General features: G+C 40.8%; 2 protein-coding genes across 9 annotated transcripts in view; one reads left to right on the top strand and one right to left on the bottom strand.

Annotated features, from left to right (window-relative positions):
* CUNH11orf65 (chromosome unknown C11orf65 homolog) overlaps positions 1-12928 on the top strand; it is a 94635-nt gene extending 81707 nt beyond the window's left edge. For 2 of the 7 annotated variants that reach the window (XR_008960846.1, XR_008960845.1), the window contains exon 4: positions 10626-12928. The gene's annotated coding sequence lies outside the window, so the exon portion shown is untranslated. Of the gene's footprint in view, positions 1-761; positions 5869-6252; positions 6305-10625 lie in introns of those variants that run through there. The other 5 variants (XR_003317808.3, XR_008960847.1, XR_007189597.2 and 2 more) reach the window with 5 other exon arrangements.
* The window catches only part of ATM (ATM serine/threonine kinase), a 125167-nt gene that overhangs the window by 10907 nt on the left and 100294 nt on the right, over positions 1-13966 (bottom strand). For both annotated transcript variants that reach the window (XM_048217204.2, XM_026505820.4), the window contains exons 50-60: positions 13692-13805; positions 12595-12812; positions 11897-12104; positions 10886-10999; positions 10377-10535; positions 9828-9966; positions 8734-8816; positions 7144-7284; positions 6289-6405; positions 3238-3387; positions 1036-1201 (exon numbers count right to left, since the gene is read on the bottom strand). In XM_048217204.2, the coding sequence (XP_048073161.2) occupies positions 1036-1201; positions 3238-3387; positions 6289-6405; positions 7144-7284; positions 8734-8816; positions 9828-9966; positions 10377-10535; positions 10886-10999; positions 11897-12104; positions 12595-12812; positions 13692-13805 (1609 nt within the window). The remainder of the gene's footprint in view (positions 1-1035; positions 1202-3237; positions 3388-6288; positions 6406-7143; positions 7285-8733; positions 8817-9827; positions 9967-10376; positions 10536-10885; positions 11000-11896; positions 12105-12594; positions 12813-13691; positions 13806-13966) is intronic.

Here is a 13966-nt window from a genome sequence, read left to right as displayed (position 1 = left end):
AGATGTTATGCTAAAAAAAGCTTTCCCTTTACTAATAAGCATACATTTAAAAATATTCATACTTTGAAAATTAGTGTGGTTAAAGTTGAGACCCATCATTTAGGGCATTATATGCCCTCAAATATGTTATTGAGTATACTTTTAAATTTAACATAATCCTTATTTCATCAGGCATATGTCCACGAAAAACTACATTGCTGTTTTTAAGATAGATGATGGCATGTCCGAACACTTCTGACCTAATTAATGAAAAACACCATGTGGTGTTACAGAAAAAATAGGACGCCCGTCAGCCCGGCTAGCTCTGCTGTCATTAACTGGGCCTCCTTTTATAAACTAAATTAGTTGAATCAGATTAGTGATTCTCACTGTAAACAACAAGAGGGTTTTGTAATGACCTAGAACTTGTTCAGGACCTACACTGTGGCCCTGCCTTTCCATGCGACCTAAGTGATGGAAGGATGGTCTTTATTAGTTAAAAATCAATAGATTAGAAGATCTCTCGTATTCAACCTTAGTTTTCATACTCTAGGACTTTGCTGACAGCCCTGTCTAGCTATTCTAGTCTCTTACCAATTAAAAAAACAAGGTCAAAATACGTAGTATGCACTGCGTATTTGAATATATATCATGATTTCTAATCCAAACATAAAATTCTATTAAATAGATTCAATTTAATTTAGATTCAATTTAATTGTAAACAATTAAATTAAAGGAGGTAAATTAAATATAGTTATCATGGGTTTTATTATTTCCCAAAGGCAATCTCAGAAAATAATATATTGTGGGAAGACTGAAAATACGCCATATTCACTACTGAACAAAGAGCCAGTCTTCTCTCTCCTCGGAGTAGGAGAATTCTTTCCTGCAAAAGCTTGTAAGAGCAACAGTTACAAACTGAGACTCGGGACAAACGAGACGCACAATGACGGAATGATGAGGACGGGCTGACTGACAAGCTCCATCAGCACCATCACCCCCTGTGACTGAGAAAGCAGCCAGCGGCACACGGGCTACAAGGGACAAGAAGATTACCGATAGAGGAAGTAGCCACGCTGCGAGTATAAGCCAGTCGCTTCTCGAACCAAACAGCTGGGTCCAAGAATTTTTCCATGCAGAAGTAACGGAAAACCGGTTGAAATTTTTGGCAGACATCCATGAACGTTTTATATTTCTCTTCAAAAGACTTCTTTTGTACATCCTTTAAAAAAATCAAATATAAAATTTTCTCAAAATTGTGTTCAACTACTTTAACATCTGCTGACAGTTTCTAGATAGAAAACAGTACAGTGGAGGCAGAGGCCATGAAGAGCTGAACAAGGTATTATCTACCCCCAGAAGCTAACAGTCTGGGCAGCGAAACAGTGACAAGGTATAATCCCTTTAGGCTTCACATGTGAATCTCAGGGGAAGGAGACACGCCAACAGTGACTGTTGGTGTTTTAATTCAATTCGAATTTGAATGATTCTGTAATCTATGTGGAAGTAAACACAAAACAGCCAGAAATGGCTCCGGGCAGTCTAAGGAGGTCACAGAGCAGCAGGGGCGCAAGAGAAAAGGGAAAAGCAAGAATGGACGGCCAAGTAGCAGACACGTCTCAGATCTGTCCTCCAGTACCTTCTCACTAGGTAATACTCTCCTGAGGCAGAGCTGATCTACCTCCGTGGGCTGCACTCTCCCCACGTGCTGATGACCCCACATCTGTATCTCTGGCTCAGGTGTCTTTATGAAGCTCCAGCCTGACCTACTTCTCCAGCTGGTCGCTCAACATCTCCACCTGGATCACTTCCAAACACAACTTCTTCACCTTCTGCTCAGCGAACCTCAGCCACTCTCTCTCTCCTTCTACACAGTAAAGAGCCCCTCCATCCACCCCATCACCCAAACACTGGGCATCACTGATTACTTTTTCCCCAACCCCACTTCTTTTTTTTTTTTAAGATTTTATTTATTTATTTGACACAGAGAGAGAGGCAGCGAGAAAGGGAACACAAGCAGGGGAAGTGGGAGAGGGAGAAGCAGGCTTCCCGCTGAGCAGGGAGCCCGGTGCGGGGCTCAATCCCAGAACGCTGGGATCATGACCTGAGCGGAAGGCAGACGCTTAACAACTGAGCCACCCAGGCGCCCCTCCAACCCCACTTCTAATCAGCAACCAAATCCTATCGGTCTTGCCTCCTTAATATTCCTTACTCTTCATTCCTACTGCTGTTCGTCTTAACTCAGGGCCCCTGTGTCATGCCTCTAGTCAGCTTCTCAAAAACGTAGCCCACAGTGCTGTGAGTTCTTTCTCTAAAATGCAATTCTGGTATTACTGTCCTCCTCGAGGGTTCTCTACTGCTAACGGGATAAAGTACCCAGTTCTTAGCATTTCATGAAGCAACCCTCCATTTTTTGACTAACAACTACTGCTTCAGTCTCATTAATTGCCTCCCCAAAAACCAGGCCTCTGCTATCTCTACCTGTCTGTCCAGGCCTCTTTTCCTTTGCTTTCATAAGCCTTCTGCTTACAAAACTAACTTAGTGAGTCATCTTGGCTCAAAGGCCACTCCCCTACGAAGTCTTTCTGAATCTGACTCCAGTCCTGCCCATGGCAGGTAGAATGAAGCACTCCCTCAACTGGGCCTGCACGGTCCCTGGGACAGCCTTCCATCACAACACCTGTACCCCTTTACCACCCAGTTAAAAAATTATATAACAGAAAGCAGAGTAAAAGGAAAAGTAATGGATTTTATGGTTGGACAGACAAGATTCAAATCCTTGCTCCACCATTATTAGCTCATTGGCCTGGGCAAGTTAAATTTCTGAACTTCCTCCCATTTGTGAAGTGTCAGCACAGTGCCTGTTGTGACTGGCTGAATGAATGTCCATGGCCAGTGTGATGTGGCCAATGTCTTAAAAGGTCTATCAGTTTTATATAAAAATTATCTATTTTTTGGTTTTAGTTAGTATTTTGTTTGTTAAGAATTAGCTTACCCCAAACTGGAAGCAGATTAGCATTCCACCGAATGTTAAATCTCTCATCAGACAAGGGTTGGCACATTATAGAGTTTACAAATGTTCCTATCACTCACACACACTTCCATGGTGGCGGGTGTGCTTTCCTTCACTGACGATCACCCCCCCTGCCCCCCGGCCCCAGTGAAACCGAAACACTGTGTGCTCTAACACTGGAGCGCTCAGCTGTGGTAAGTGGGTACATAATCTCGCAATAGTTTATACTTCCAAGTGCCACTCACCATCATTTTCTTCTGGCAGTGAAGGGCGCTGAAGTCCTTCGGCCTGTATCTCTTATGAGCACCATTCTCGTTGTTCACAAGGAACTCACCGATGGGGACAGTTCCTGTGCACCATTCAAGGACTCCACTTCGCTGAGAAAGCGGGACCACCTGCATCACAGAGGGGATGCCTTCTGATTACTGGAGGGTCTTGAAGAGCATGTGACAGGCACTCTGCTACCAGAGTCCGTGAAAAGCACTCTTTCAACTGTATTGCTTTTTCTGTGTCCAGAGGAGACACAGGTAAGCCATGGAAGATAAGCTTAAGCTCCAAGAATAAGATTTTCTAGGCTGCGGCTGAGACCTGAGGACCTGCTGGGCTCTCAGGCTCTGCGATTCCCTGAGCTGTCAGTCCTGTTAACTAGGTGGTTCAGCATCACCTTGACTGAGCCACAGTTTGCTCCATTTAGCAGAGGAATTATCTGCTTTCCTCATATTTTTATTTTTAAGATTTTATTTATTTGTCAGAGAGAGCGAGCACAAGCAGGGGGAGAAGCAGACTCCCCGCCGAGCAGGGACCCGATACGGGGCGCAATCCCAAGATCTTGAGATCACGACCTGAGCCGAAGGCAGACACTTAACTGAGCCACCCAGGCGCCCCTCATACTTTTAATATCAAACAATTTGAAAAATTTCACTTTGGCCAATATTGAATATAATCTTAATACTAACATACTTTGATAATTAAAAGTATACGTATTCTTGCTTTAGAGTCTTATTAGCTACACCAAGACGAAATATATTCCTGAACATAAAATGAGCAATTTTACTGGAAAGATTAAAAATTATGACATATATATAAACATACACAAAGTATAGAAAATGATATAAACAAACATCCTGTTACCCACCAAACAGCTTTATCAAACCTAAGATTTTGTCACATTTGCTGCAAAATGATGCTCCCTTTGTACCCTTCCCTGGCCCTGTGCCCTTCCCCACCATCAAGATGACTGCTAACTTGCTTATCGTTCATGTTCATGTATTTTTTGGTACATTTTTATTTCAAAGCAATATATACATAAATAGTTGTAAGCTTTAAATAAAAGAGTATTATACTCCGTGAACGCTTCTACAAGTTTTTACTCACTCGACACTGTTCTACAATTAGCTGCATTAGTACATGTAACCCTCAATCATTTAACAATCATAGACTGTATAAGAACACCGTAATTATCCACATATATACACACCTGGGAACTGAATACCTGGTCACAGGGGATGTGCATCTTCTGTTTAACCAGATATTGCCAAAGAACTATCCAAAGGGGTTCTGCCGATTCATACACCCAGTATCGTGCTGATCTGAGAGGTGTGCAACGGTATCTCACTGTGGTTTCAATTTGTATTTTCAGATGCCCGGTAAGGCTGAGTAAAATTTAATAGGCTCACTGGCCATTCAAAATATTTTCTTCCTGAGTTGTCTGTATTCTTTACCCATTTTCCTACTGGCATGTTAGCCTTTTTACAATTGGTTTGTGAGAGCTCTTTATACATTCTGTATGTAAATCCCTTATTGTTATTAATTTTATAGCAATCCTTTGTTACTAATATTATTAAACTCATTTTTCTTAGTTGGCCACTTGTCTTTATAGAATCTTTAATTCTATCAATTTTATTATAATGTACTCAAACATGCTGAACTGTCTTGTGTCTTACGGAGGCCTTTCATTAATTTAACTATGTTTGTGGAGAGTCTATTATGTGTTTGATAGAACAAAACAGGCATTTAAAAAAGTGACTAAGAGAGACATGGTCAGGGAAAGCCCCTCTGAGGTGACACGCAGAGAACCTTGAATGAAGTAAGGGAGCGAGTAACGGATCTGAGGGAAGAGTATTCCGGGCCGAGGGGAGTAAGGACGGGAAACAAAACTGGCAGGTCTCAGCCAAGGCAGGAAGAGCAGCTGAGCCGAGGGGAGGTGACTGAGCCGTCATAATCACTTTCATTCAGGGATAAGTGAAGTCATCTGGAGTTCAGAACAGGAAATGGACATATTTATTCTGTCTCAAACTCTTTTAAATTGACCATCCTAGCTGCTGTGAGTGAAGGAGCTGTGGTGCGCCCAGGGAAGAAGTAAGGGGTTATCGAGACATGATCAAAGAGATGTGACTACAGGGCAGGAATGGCAGAGGCGGTAACAGTGACTCGACGGAAAGCAGACCAGTAAGGACTTGCTGATGGAACAGGTGTGAGATCTGAGAGACAGAGAGAGGGAGGGGCAAGTTTAAAATGATGCTGATATTTCTACACCGATATGTAGGAATTACTGCTCTTTTAGGAGTGATGACAGTATTGTGGTTCTGTTTTGGTTTTTTAGACGTTATCTTATACAACTACACACTGAAATAAATGTTTACAGGTGAAATGATAGGACATTTTTGTTTCAAAATAATATTGAAGGGAAGGAAGTAGGTCGAAGTAGAAATGAAACAAAATTATCCATGAGCTGATCACTACTGAAACTGGTGATGGTACAAGCGAGTTAATTACATTATTCTATGTACTTTTATAGATGTTTGAAATTTCCAATAGTAATAAAAAGAAAAAGACAAGACCGCCTCCTGACTTTGGACCGAGCAACTTGGGTGAAGGTAGTGCCATCGGCTGATCTGTGTGGGGTATTTTGGGGGTGGAGGTATTCATCAAAAGCTCTACTTTAAACTTGCTGAGCCTGAGGTATCCCTTAGACTTCTACAGAACCCACTCATCGTCAGGAACCAGCCCTTCCGAATGCTGTATGTGATCTGACAAAAGGCTTCTTTTATAAAGTCGCTTAAGGGAAAAACAGGGCTTCACGATTAGCAGGGAAGATGGCCAAAGGGCAAAAGGACCGGGACTCCTGAGCCACCATCCACCACGTGTATTTTTCCAGTGACGATGCCACAGAGACCTTGCGTGGCACACAAAGTCTAAAATGTTTACACTCACAGAAAACACTGGCTGAGCCCTCGTCTGAATAATGGCATCTTTTCTAGGCTCTTGATGAAGGAACAGAAGCATGAAGTGGTCACCTTGTATGTGCAGATGGTCAGTTTCCTCTTCCTGGTCTCAGTGTTCCTCTGCAGTAACGTATTACACATCTGGAAAACCTGCTGCATGACCGCGTCCTGTCTCAGGTCGTCACGGCCCTTCAGAATAGTCAAAGCATGAACTGGGCGCAGTCCATTTTATGATAAAATCACACAGAGAGCCACATGAGGACAACGGAAGGGCGCTCAGAATTCCATCTGAGCATCTATACTCTTCACAGTCTCTTAAATAACTAAGACCTAATGCTAGTGTTTCATTTAGAATAAGCTGTAACACTGGGTAGAAGACCAATGTAGAAAAACGTTCCACCTCGCTACTTCTGGAATTCGGCTAACTGGAACTCCTCCCCTGGAGGGCACGAGGCCCTGTGCTCTCTCCACGACCTCCCAGCACGGCCCTGAGAACTTGGGAGCAGAGTAAGGGAGGAATGCTATCCCCTTTCTGATACATTTACTAGCAGCTGGCATGATGCCACATTCAGGATTCTTGAGGCAAGGGCCTTCAACTTGAACTCTTCCAGAAAATAAGGAACAATCACCTTAACAGTTTTTCCATAACAAGCAAGCAGACTGTTAACCTCACCTATCCATTCATGTTAAAAGTTTTCTTTTACTTCGGTCAACTGTTACAATGCTGGCCTTCCAGAAACACAAAAAATTTTAGGAAAAGCAATCTGCTTCTAGAAAATAATGTATTTATAGTGTGTAAGTTTTCCTCACTTGCAATTTTTGAGAAGAAAAATAAAGACTCAAAGCAGGAAGTAAATATCAACTATGGTTTTGCTTTGACTTTTTTACTAAGCCGCTAAGGACCGCACCACCAGAGGGGAGTCTCACCTTGACGAGCTGTCTCCTTTCCTTTCCATCAGAGCCCAGACAGTCTATTATTTTAGGTAAATTTAAACCTCCTGCTAAACGAAATTCTGCTTTAAATGACTGTATAGTCACCAGATTTCTGTATTCTCCGGTGGGGTCCACCTAATAAAGCATATAAATCAGAGAACAGGTCAGGTACACTATGTGCTTTTAGAGAAGAATGAATTATAAAGGACAATTTTAATATTAAACAGAGGAATGAATGACAATGTGCTGTGGGTTAAGAGCTCAAGTTATAATTTACTTCCTGTTTAAATGGAAGAAACAAAATTCAACACTGGAAAGGTTTATACAAGTCACCTGTCTAAGCATCTCTCACTAACCCTGAGGCACAGTGTTCGTGTTGCCAAAAAGCTACTGAAGAACCTGGTCTCAGGTCTCACCACTGACTGTCTATGTGAAGTCCTCTGAGAAACAGAAAATGTCTCACAAAAACAGAGTAAGGTAAATTTTAAACAAGTGTGGGGAGTGGTCTTCTAGATTGAACTGCTAACTCTGGAATTTTCAGGAAATATTCAGCTAAATACCTTTGCCAGTGTCGCTGGAAAGGTATTAATCCATACGATGCAGGTACATTTCAAATCAGATAACTACATATACTAAGAATGTAGTCATAATCCTTTTAAAAAATTTTTTGTTTTATTTTTATTTTTTTTTTTAAAGATTTTATTTATTTATTCGACAGAGATAGAGACAGCCAGCGAGAGAGGGAACACAAGCAGGGGGAGTGGGAGAGGAAGAAGCAGGCTCCCAGTGGAAGAGCCTGATGTGGGGCTCGATCCCAGAACGCCAGGATTACACCCTGAGCCAAAGGCAGACGCTTAACCGCTGTGCCACCCGGGTGCCCCAAGTTTTTATTTTATTTTAATTCCAGTTAGTTAACTTACAGTTAATAGTTTTTAGTTTCAGGTGCACAATCTACTGATTCAGCACTTGCCTACGTCACCCGGTGCTCATCGTGACAAGTGCCCTCCTTCATCCCTGTCACCTGTTTCCCCATCCCCCACCCCATCACCCCATCTCTGTAGTTAACGGTCCATTACTAAGCTATAACCTCTATTATTACATATATCTCTGCCAACTTGGTATTTCTAGCAATAAAAGCTCAGCACAATGTAGCTAAAAGTATCACGCATATTACAGTTAATTTAATACTGTAACACATACTGTTATTACCTCATAGTGTAATACATGACAGTCAACACAGTCTAACACACAGACTTTTTGAAATATAAAGCATCTAGGGACTGTCTTGCCAAGTTAAAAATTAATCTTGCATAAGCACACAGAACGTTTTCTTCCTTTGGCCACTGAAGGCCTACAGACCTTCACAAAGAAGACGGGAGTGTAAAACTGAAGGCAAAAGAAAAGAAAGCAAGAGAGCCCTTTAAGTATTTTCAGGCTTAGGTAAAGGGATCCTATAAAGAAACTACAGATTGAAACAAATCAGAGTGCTGATCTTTAACCACTTTTGATCTATTTCAAATAGTTAACCTAATTAAGAGGAATTTAGTTCCATAAAAAAAATCAAGGTAGTTAATAGTGAATTACCTTAATTTCTGTAGTTGGAACAACGACATCTTCTAAATTCTTCAGTTTAGTAATTGGCTGGTCTGCTGGGATACTTATGCCTTCTATATTTAAAATAAAGAGGTTTTGGTGACCACTACACACCGAGGAACAGCTCTGAAGCAGACGCCCCAGACCCCAACCTGTAGCTAATCTGTGGTTCAGGCCCCGATCCAGAAATGAAGACCAGGGCTCCAGACACAATGCAGCTCAGGGCCAGAGCAGGCCAACCGCTGATACGGCTTACGTGTGACGCTGCAGGTAAGCTGGCATCGGTAATTAGGCCAGAGCCCGGCTGACGGCCCAGGCTGAGCACGTTCAGATAATCACACAACAGCCCCCACAGCACACAGATAATGCATTCCCGCCATATTACTATCAAATGTAACCACGGGATGTGACGATCAATAGGCTTTGTTTGCTCGAGGAACACTATGAGAGTTCTCATTCTTATTTTCAAGTACTAAGAACTTAAATGCAAAAATCTGATTCTGAACAGAAAAGGGAATGCAACTGTTAATCTATGGGGAGAGAGACTTCTAAGCGTGTGCACATAACCAAACACTACCTCAGTTTATAATTATTTGAACAGAATTATATTGAACAGCAAGAAGAGTGAAGGATTACATGCAAGGCATTCTAACGCCTGTGGAAGAAATGGGAAAGCCTTCTCATTTTTAAGACCTAGCGCACAGTAACCAACATCATTTTAAGAAATCTTTGACCCTGGAACTGTCAGTTATTCAGTTATTTTAATGGATTTGACTCTATGCAATTAATTCTCTGCAAAGAGTATTTGTACCAGGACATTACCTGGAGAAATCAAATAATTAATTCAGTGCAGTCCCATATTAACAGATGACAGAAGATATTAAATGGTAAGTGACTAGGGGTTGTTGAAGCTACTGGATAAAAATTCAGCTTTGGACAATGTGTGAGTTGTAATCCTAAGGACCCTCATGTCCATAATGAATGATATGTAGGTAAGTTAGAGAAATTACGTATTAGGCTCTATAATTAATATATCTGTCTTGAGAAAAACATAGCATAAAAGCAACATTCTTTCAAACACCTACTTCTCTGAGTCCTCCACTGAGCAGCGTCTAGGTTTGCTAATATGATATAAGCATCACAGAGCGCCTCCACGCTTCTGACCATCTGAGGTCTTCTACTTCTGATAGTATGTATTATCCTATTTGCAGCCTCGGTTCGATCCTGTTCAGAAAAAAACAAAACAAAAACACATTACAGAAAGAAATACCCAACACTTAAACTTTTCAGAGTTATAACAAAAAGAAAAGAAAAATTTATGCACTGATCTAAATGCTGGAAAGACTATAATCACTCAGAAACGAACAAAATAGTCACTTTATGAATGAAATACATCAAAGGTAGAGTAATATCAATAGTAAAGGACTTGCATGTGTTTTGAAATGTATTTTTTTCTTTGCTCGATGCTGTGAGGAAAAAAAAGTATTGGTATCTACTATGCCTGGAGAATATTCAGGAATTTTGAACGAGTTATTTTAGGTGGCATAATAAATCCCTGAGATTTAAGAAAGGAATATTGTGGGAAAATACGAATACGACAATTCAAAAAGTTATGTAATTTTTAATCCAAGTACCTCATCGAGTGGAGAGCTTTGTTTAGGTGCATTTTTAGTTATTCTATTCCTTCCTGCTGCCTCTGGTTTGGTCAAAAATTCATCTTTGTTTGCATTTGCTAAAGCCAGTATAATAAACAAAGTGTGATGGGGGTGATCCATTGCAATTCTAGAGATAAGCTGTCAGAAAATAAAGAACTGTTAGTTGTGCACAACCAATCAACAAAAATAGAAAATCTGTAACATTTTTCCTTTTGTTTGGCATTACAGATATATGCTGCTCTACCGGATGCCGCCGTGGGTCGATGTGTGTGCATGTGTGAGACGGAGGAACAGGGAGAAGTGACGGAGAAACGGAGTAACTTACGCGCAGTGAGACGAGACAAAAGGAAATTCTTATTCCCGCCCTTTTACAGCATAATATATACGAATGACTAGCATATTTTTATATATTCATTTCCCAGAGTGGAACAGTAATATATAATATATGAAAGAAAAGCAACTGTGTTTTGTTTCTCAGGTTCACTCACATTATTGAGGACTTCATGAAATCCGAGGCCTCCCATCATTTTGGTCCCCATTCTAGCAGCCAACTGGTACATAAGGGGCAAAAATTTGTAGGATGGAATCTTCATTCCATCGATCTACCAAAAAAAAAAAAAAAAGCCTTAAACAATGCCTCACATATGAGCAAATAAATTATTCTCAGATAATGCTACCAACACAAGCATCTACTTGTTCTTAAAAAAACCTCGGTAACTTAACATCTTATCTCAGTCTTCCTGAGGGGTATTCTAGATTGCTTCATTGGTGAGTCACAGTAGTTGACCCTAAATTAAACTGTATTCAGAACAGGAACACTGGCACTGATCCCGTTCCAGTGAATCCAAGGAGGACAGACGTGGATCTGAGGGTTACTGTGACCCTGACTATGGAGAAGTCAGTGTACGATACAATGGAGTAACCTGTGCCCCTGTACGCTAAAACCAACAGGACTTATTGACATAAGCAGCAGAGACTGCTTGTATCTATTATGAGTCTTATCATTCTCTTCACCCAGAAGAAACATTTTACTTGTAAGCTTCCAACTGGTTGCCAATGTAGATCCTGTCAGCATAACTTTAAAATTAGGTATCATCAATAAAATCTAAAATTTTTAAATAAAAACTTAATACTACTGCCTTAATGTTTTCCTAAAACTTTTTCATTTATAAAAGTAATTCACTGTAAAAATCTCAGAAAAGATAAAGCAGGAGGAAAGACACGCCTGTGTTCTCACATCATCTTTAACTGCCGGCCAAATCTCCCAGTGTGGCATTCTGGCACATTCCAGCAGTAACTGAGAAAGTATAGCGAAGACTGAACTAAATGCTCTCATCTCCGCATAAACCTGCATCATTGGAGCTTATCGAGTACCTACGAGTACAGCATCGAACAAATACCAGGGATACAAAGAATATACAAAATCTAGGACACCGCTGGGCTCATGTCTAAGCTTACCAAGCACAGGCTAGAATACTGGGTTTAAAAAGAAGACTTGCCTTCATCATGCCATTGACTTCAGAAACTCCTGAATTTTCAAGCCAGAGAGAACAAAGACGGAATATCCACATATCGTGTCCTTCTCCACTCAGTAAGCAACTGATGTAATTTTCAACTGCTTTACATAGGAAACGTTTACGGTCCTCTTTCAGTGCACGGAGTGCACATTCATCCAGCTCCAGCTCCCGCTGGACCTTTACTGTATATCTTGCATTGGATAATTAAAACACAAAACCCGTCAAATGGTACAAAACTACAAAATCATACATGAGATACAACATAAATGAAGTCAAGTGTCCATCTCTGGAGAAAAAGCAAAATTCTACAAATTCCAAGGGAACAAACTTACTTTTGGTATCTGAAATTAAGTCTGCAATTCAAAACCCTTTCTAGGCAACCAGGGACAAAGTGGACCCTACCCAAGATGCCTACTTACCTCAATTCTCTACTTTCCCGATCGCACACCAGCCAAAGGCAGGTCTGAAGAAGGGTTTGATTATATCAGAAGAGATAACTCTTCCGGATTTAAATTGAACACCTGTCTCTTTTTAACTATGGTACCAACAGCCCCAAAAAGCTCTATACAATGCACCTAGAATCACACAGCATGAAGTCACGCTCTGGTTCCGTACATCTCTCTACATAGTCACTGCATCTCCGTGTATCTTGTCACTCTCACTGGCAGACATCTCATTACCTGTTGGTCTGGATTTTATGTTCCCTAAGAAGGCCCACTTCTTCTTTGGCCCTTTTCAGAAGAGCCTGCTTGTTTTCAAACTCTGACGATTTCATGTAGTTTTCAATTCTCTGGTACTGAGTGTCCGAGAACCGTGCTAATGAGAGAAATGCTTTCATTTTTCCATTTTTAAGCTCATCACTGCTTTCTCCATCGTAATTTCTAGCAACTTCCACTGCCTTGAAGAAAACACAACCCATTTATATTATATAGAGATACTAAATGCATCTAAAGAACCACAGAAATGCCGCACTAAAGTTCAATTTATATATATATATAAGCTAAATTATATGAAGTACAGTATTTTAAATTTTCCAAATAGCTCTGACGGTGTACAAATTACCCAAACAGCTAATATTTTAAAGAAATGTACAAAAACAAAGGGCTCCATGAAAATGAAAGACAGTCATATTATGATTTTCAGGCTACACTAGCTATTTCCAAAATTAATTAAACTAAAGGAGAAGGATCAACAGGAAGGTTGAAAGGGGCTGGAGTCAGAAGTGCGAGTCCTACTTGGAGGGCGGCTGAGTTTACAAAGGAATAAAGAAAGACGTGCATATTCCTTAATCAGCTCTTTCTGTAGATAAATAAATGGAGAAATGATCAGAAACAGCTGGTTGAGGGGCGCCTGGCTCAGTCGTTAAGCATCTGCCTTCGGCCCAGGGCGTGATCCCAGGGTCCTGGGATCAAGCCCCGCATCGGGCTCCCTGCTCCTTCCTCTCCCACTCCCCCTGCTTGTGTTCCCTGTCTCTCTGTGTCTCTCTGTCTAATAAATAAATAAAATCTTTAAAAAAAAACAACAGCTGGTTGAGAGAGCAGCAGTGGTGGCGGGTAGAGGGAAGACATATCTGGGCTTACTTTCAAAACAGGATCCTTCTTCTTTAACACACACTGTATTTCACTCTGCCTTAAAAATTACACAGAGCTGTAACAGTAATACTATATCCAAAAAATGAAATCTTACTCTTATTTGCATTTGAAAGGCATACGGCCTTGATGAAAAGATCAAGTGTATTCATGCTGAACAACTCTCAAGGGCTGCTCGAAAAGCTTACCTTTTCTAGATAAGTCTGCATGATGACTGCAGGGTTTTCTAGGCAAGTTTCCGCTAACCAGGTGCCGCAAACTCGCAGACATTCTGCGTATATAAGTCTTAGGTCGGGATCATTCTGTATACGAAAAGCAAAATCTTAAAGTGGAATTCACTACCCTGACTATATGAAAGATCTTCCATGTAGGGGAAAAAGCAGGTTAAAAATATTTTTCCTCATCTGCTTTCACCATATCACGATTTTAATAATGACAAGTAGATAAGTTTTATGAAATAATC

This window comes from Ursus arctos, unplaced genomic scaffold, assembly GCF_023065955.2.
Source record: "Ursus arctos isolate Adak ecotype North America unplaced genomic scaffold, UrsArc2.0 scaffold_22, whole genome shotgun sequence".
Taxonomy (NCBI): domain Eukaryota; kingdom Metazoa; phylum Chordata; class Mammalia; order Carnivora; family Ursidae; genus Ursus; species Ursus arctos.
The sequence above is the reverse complement of the archived record's forward strand: the minus strand, read 5'-3'. Positions and strand labels throughout refer to the sequence as shown.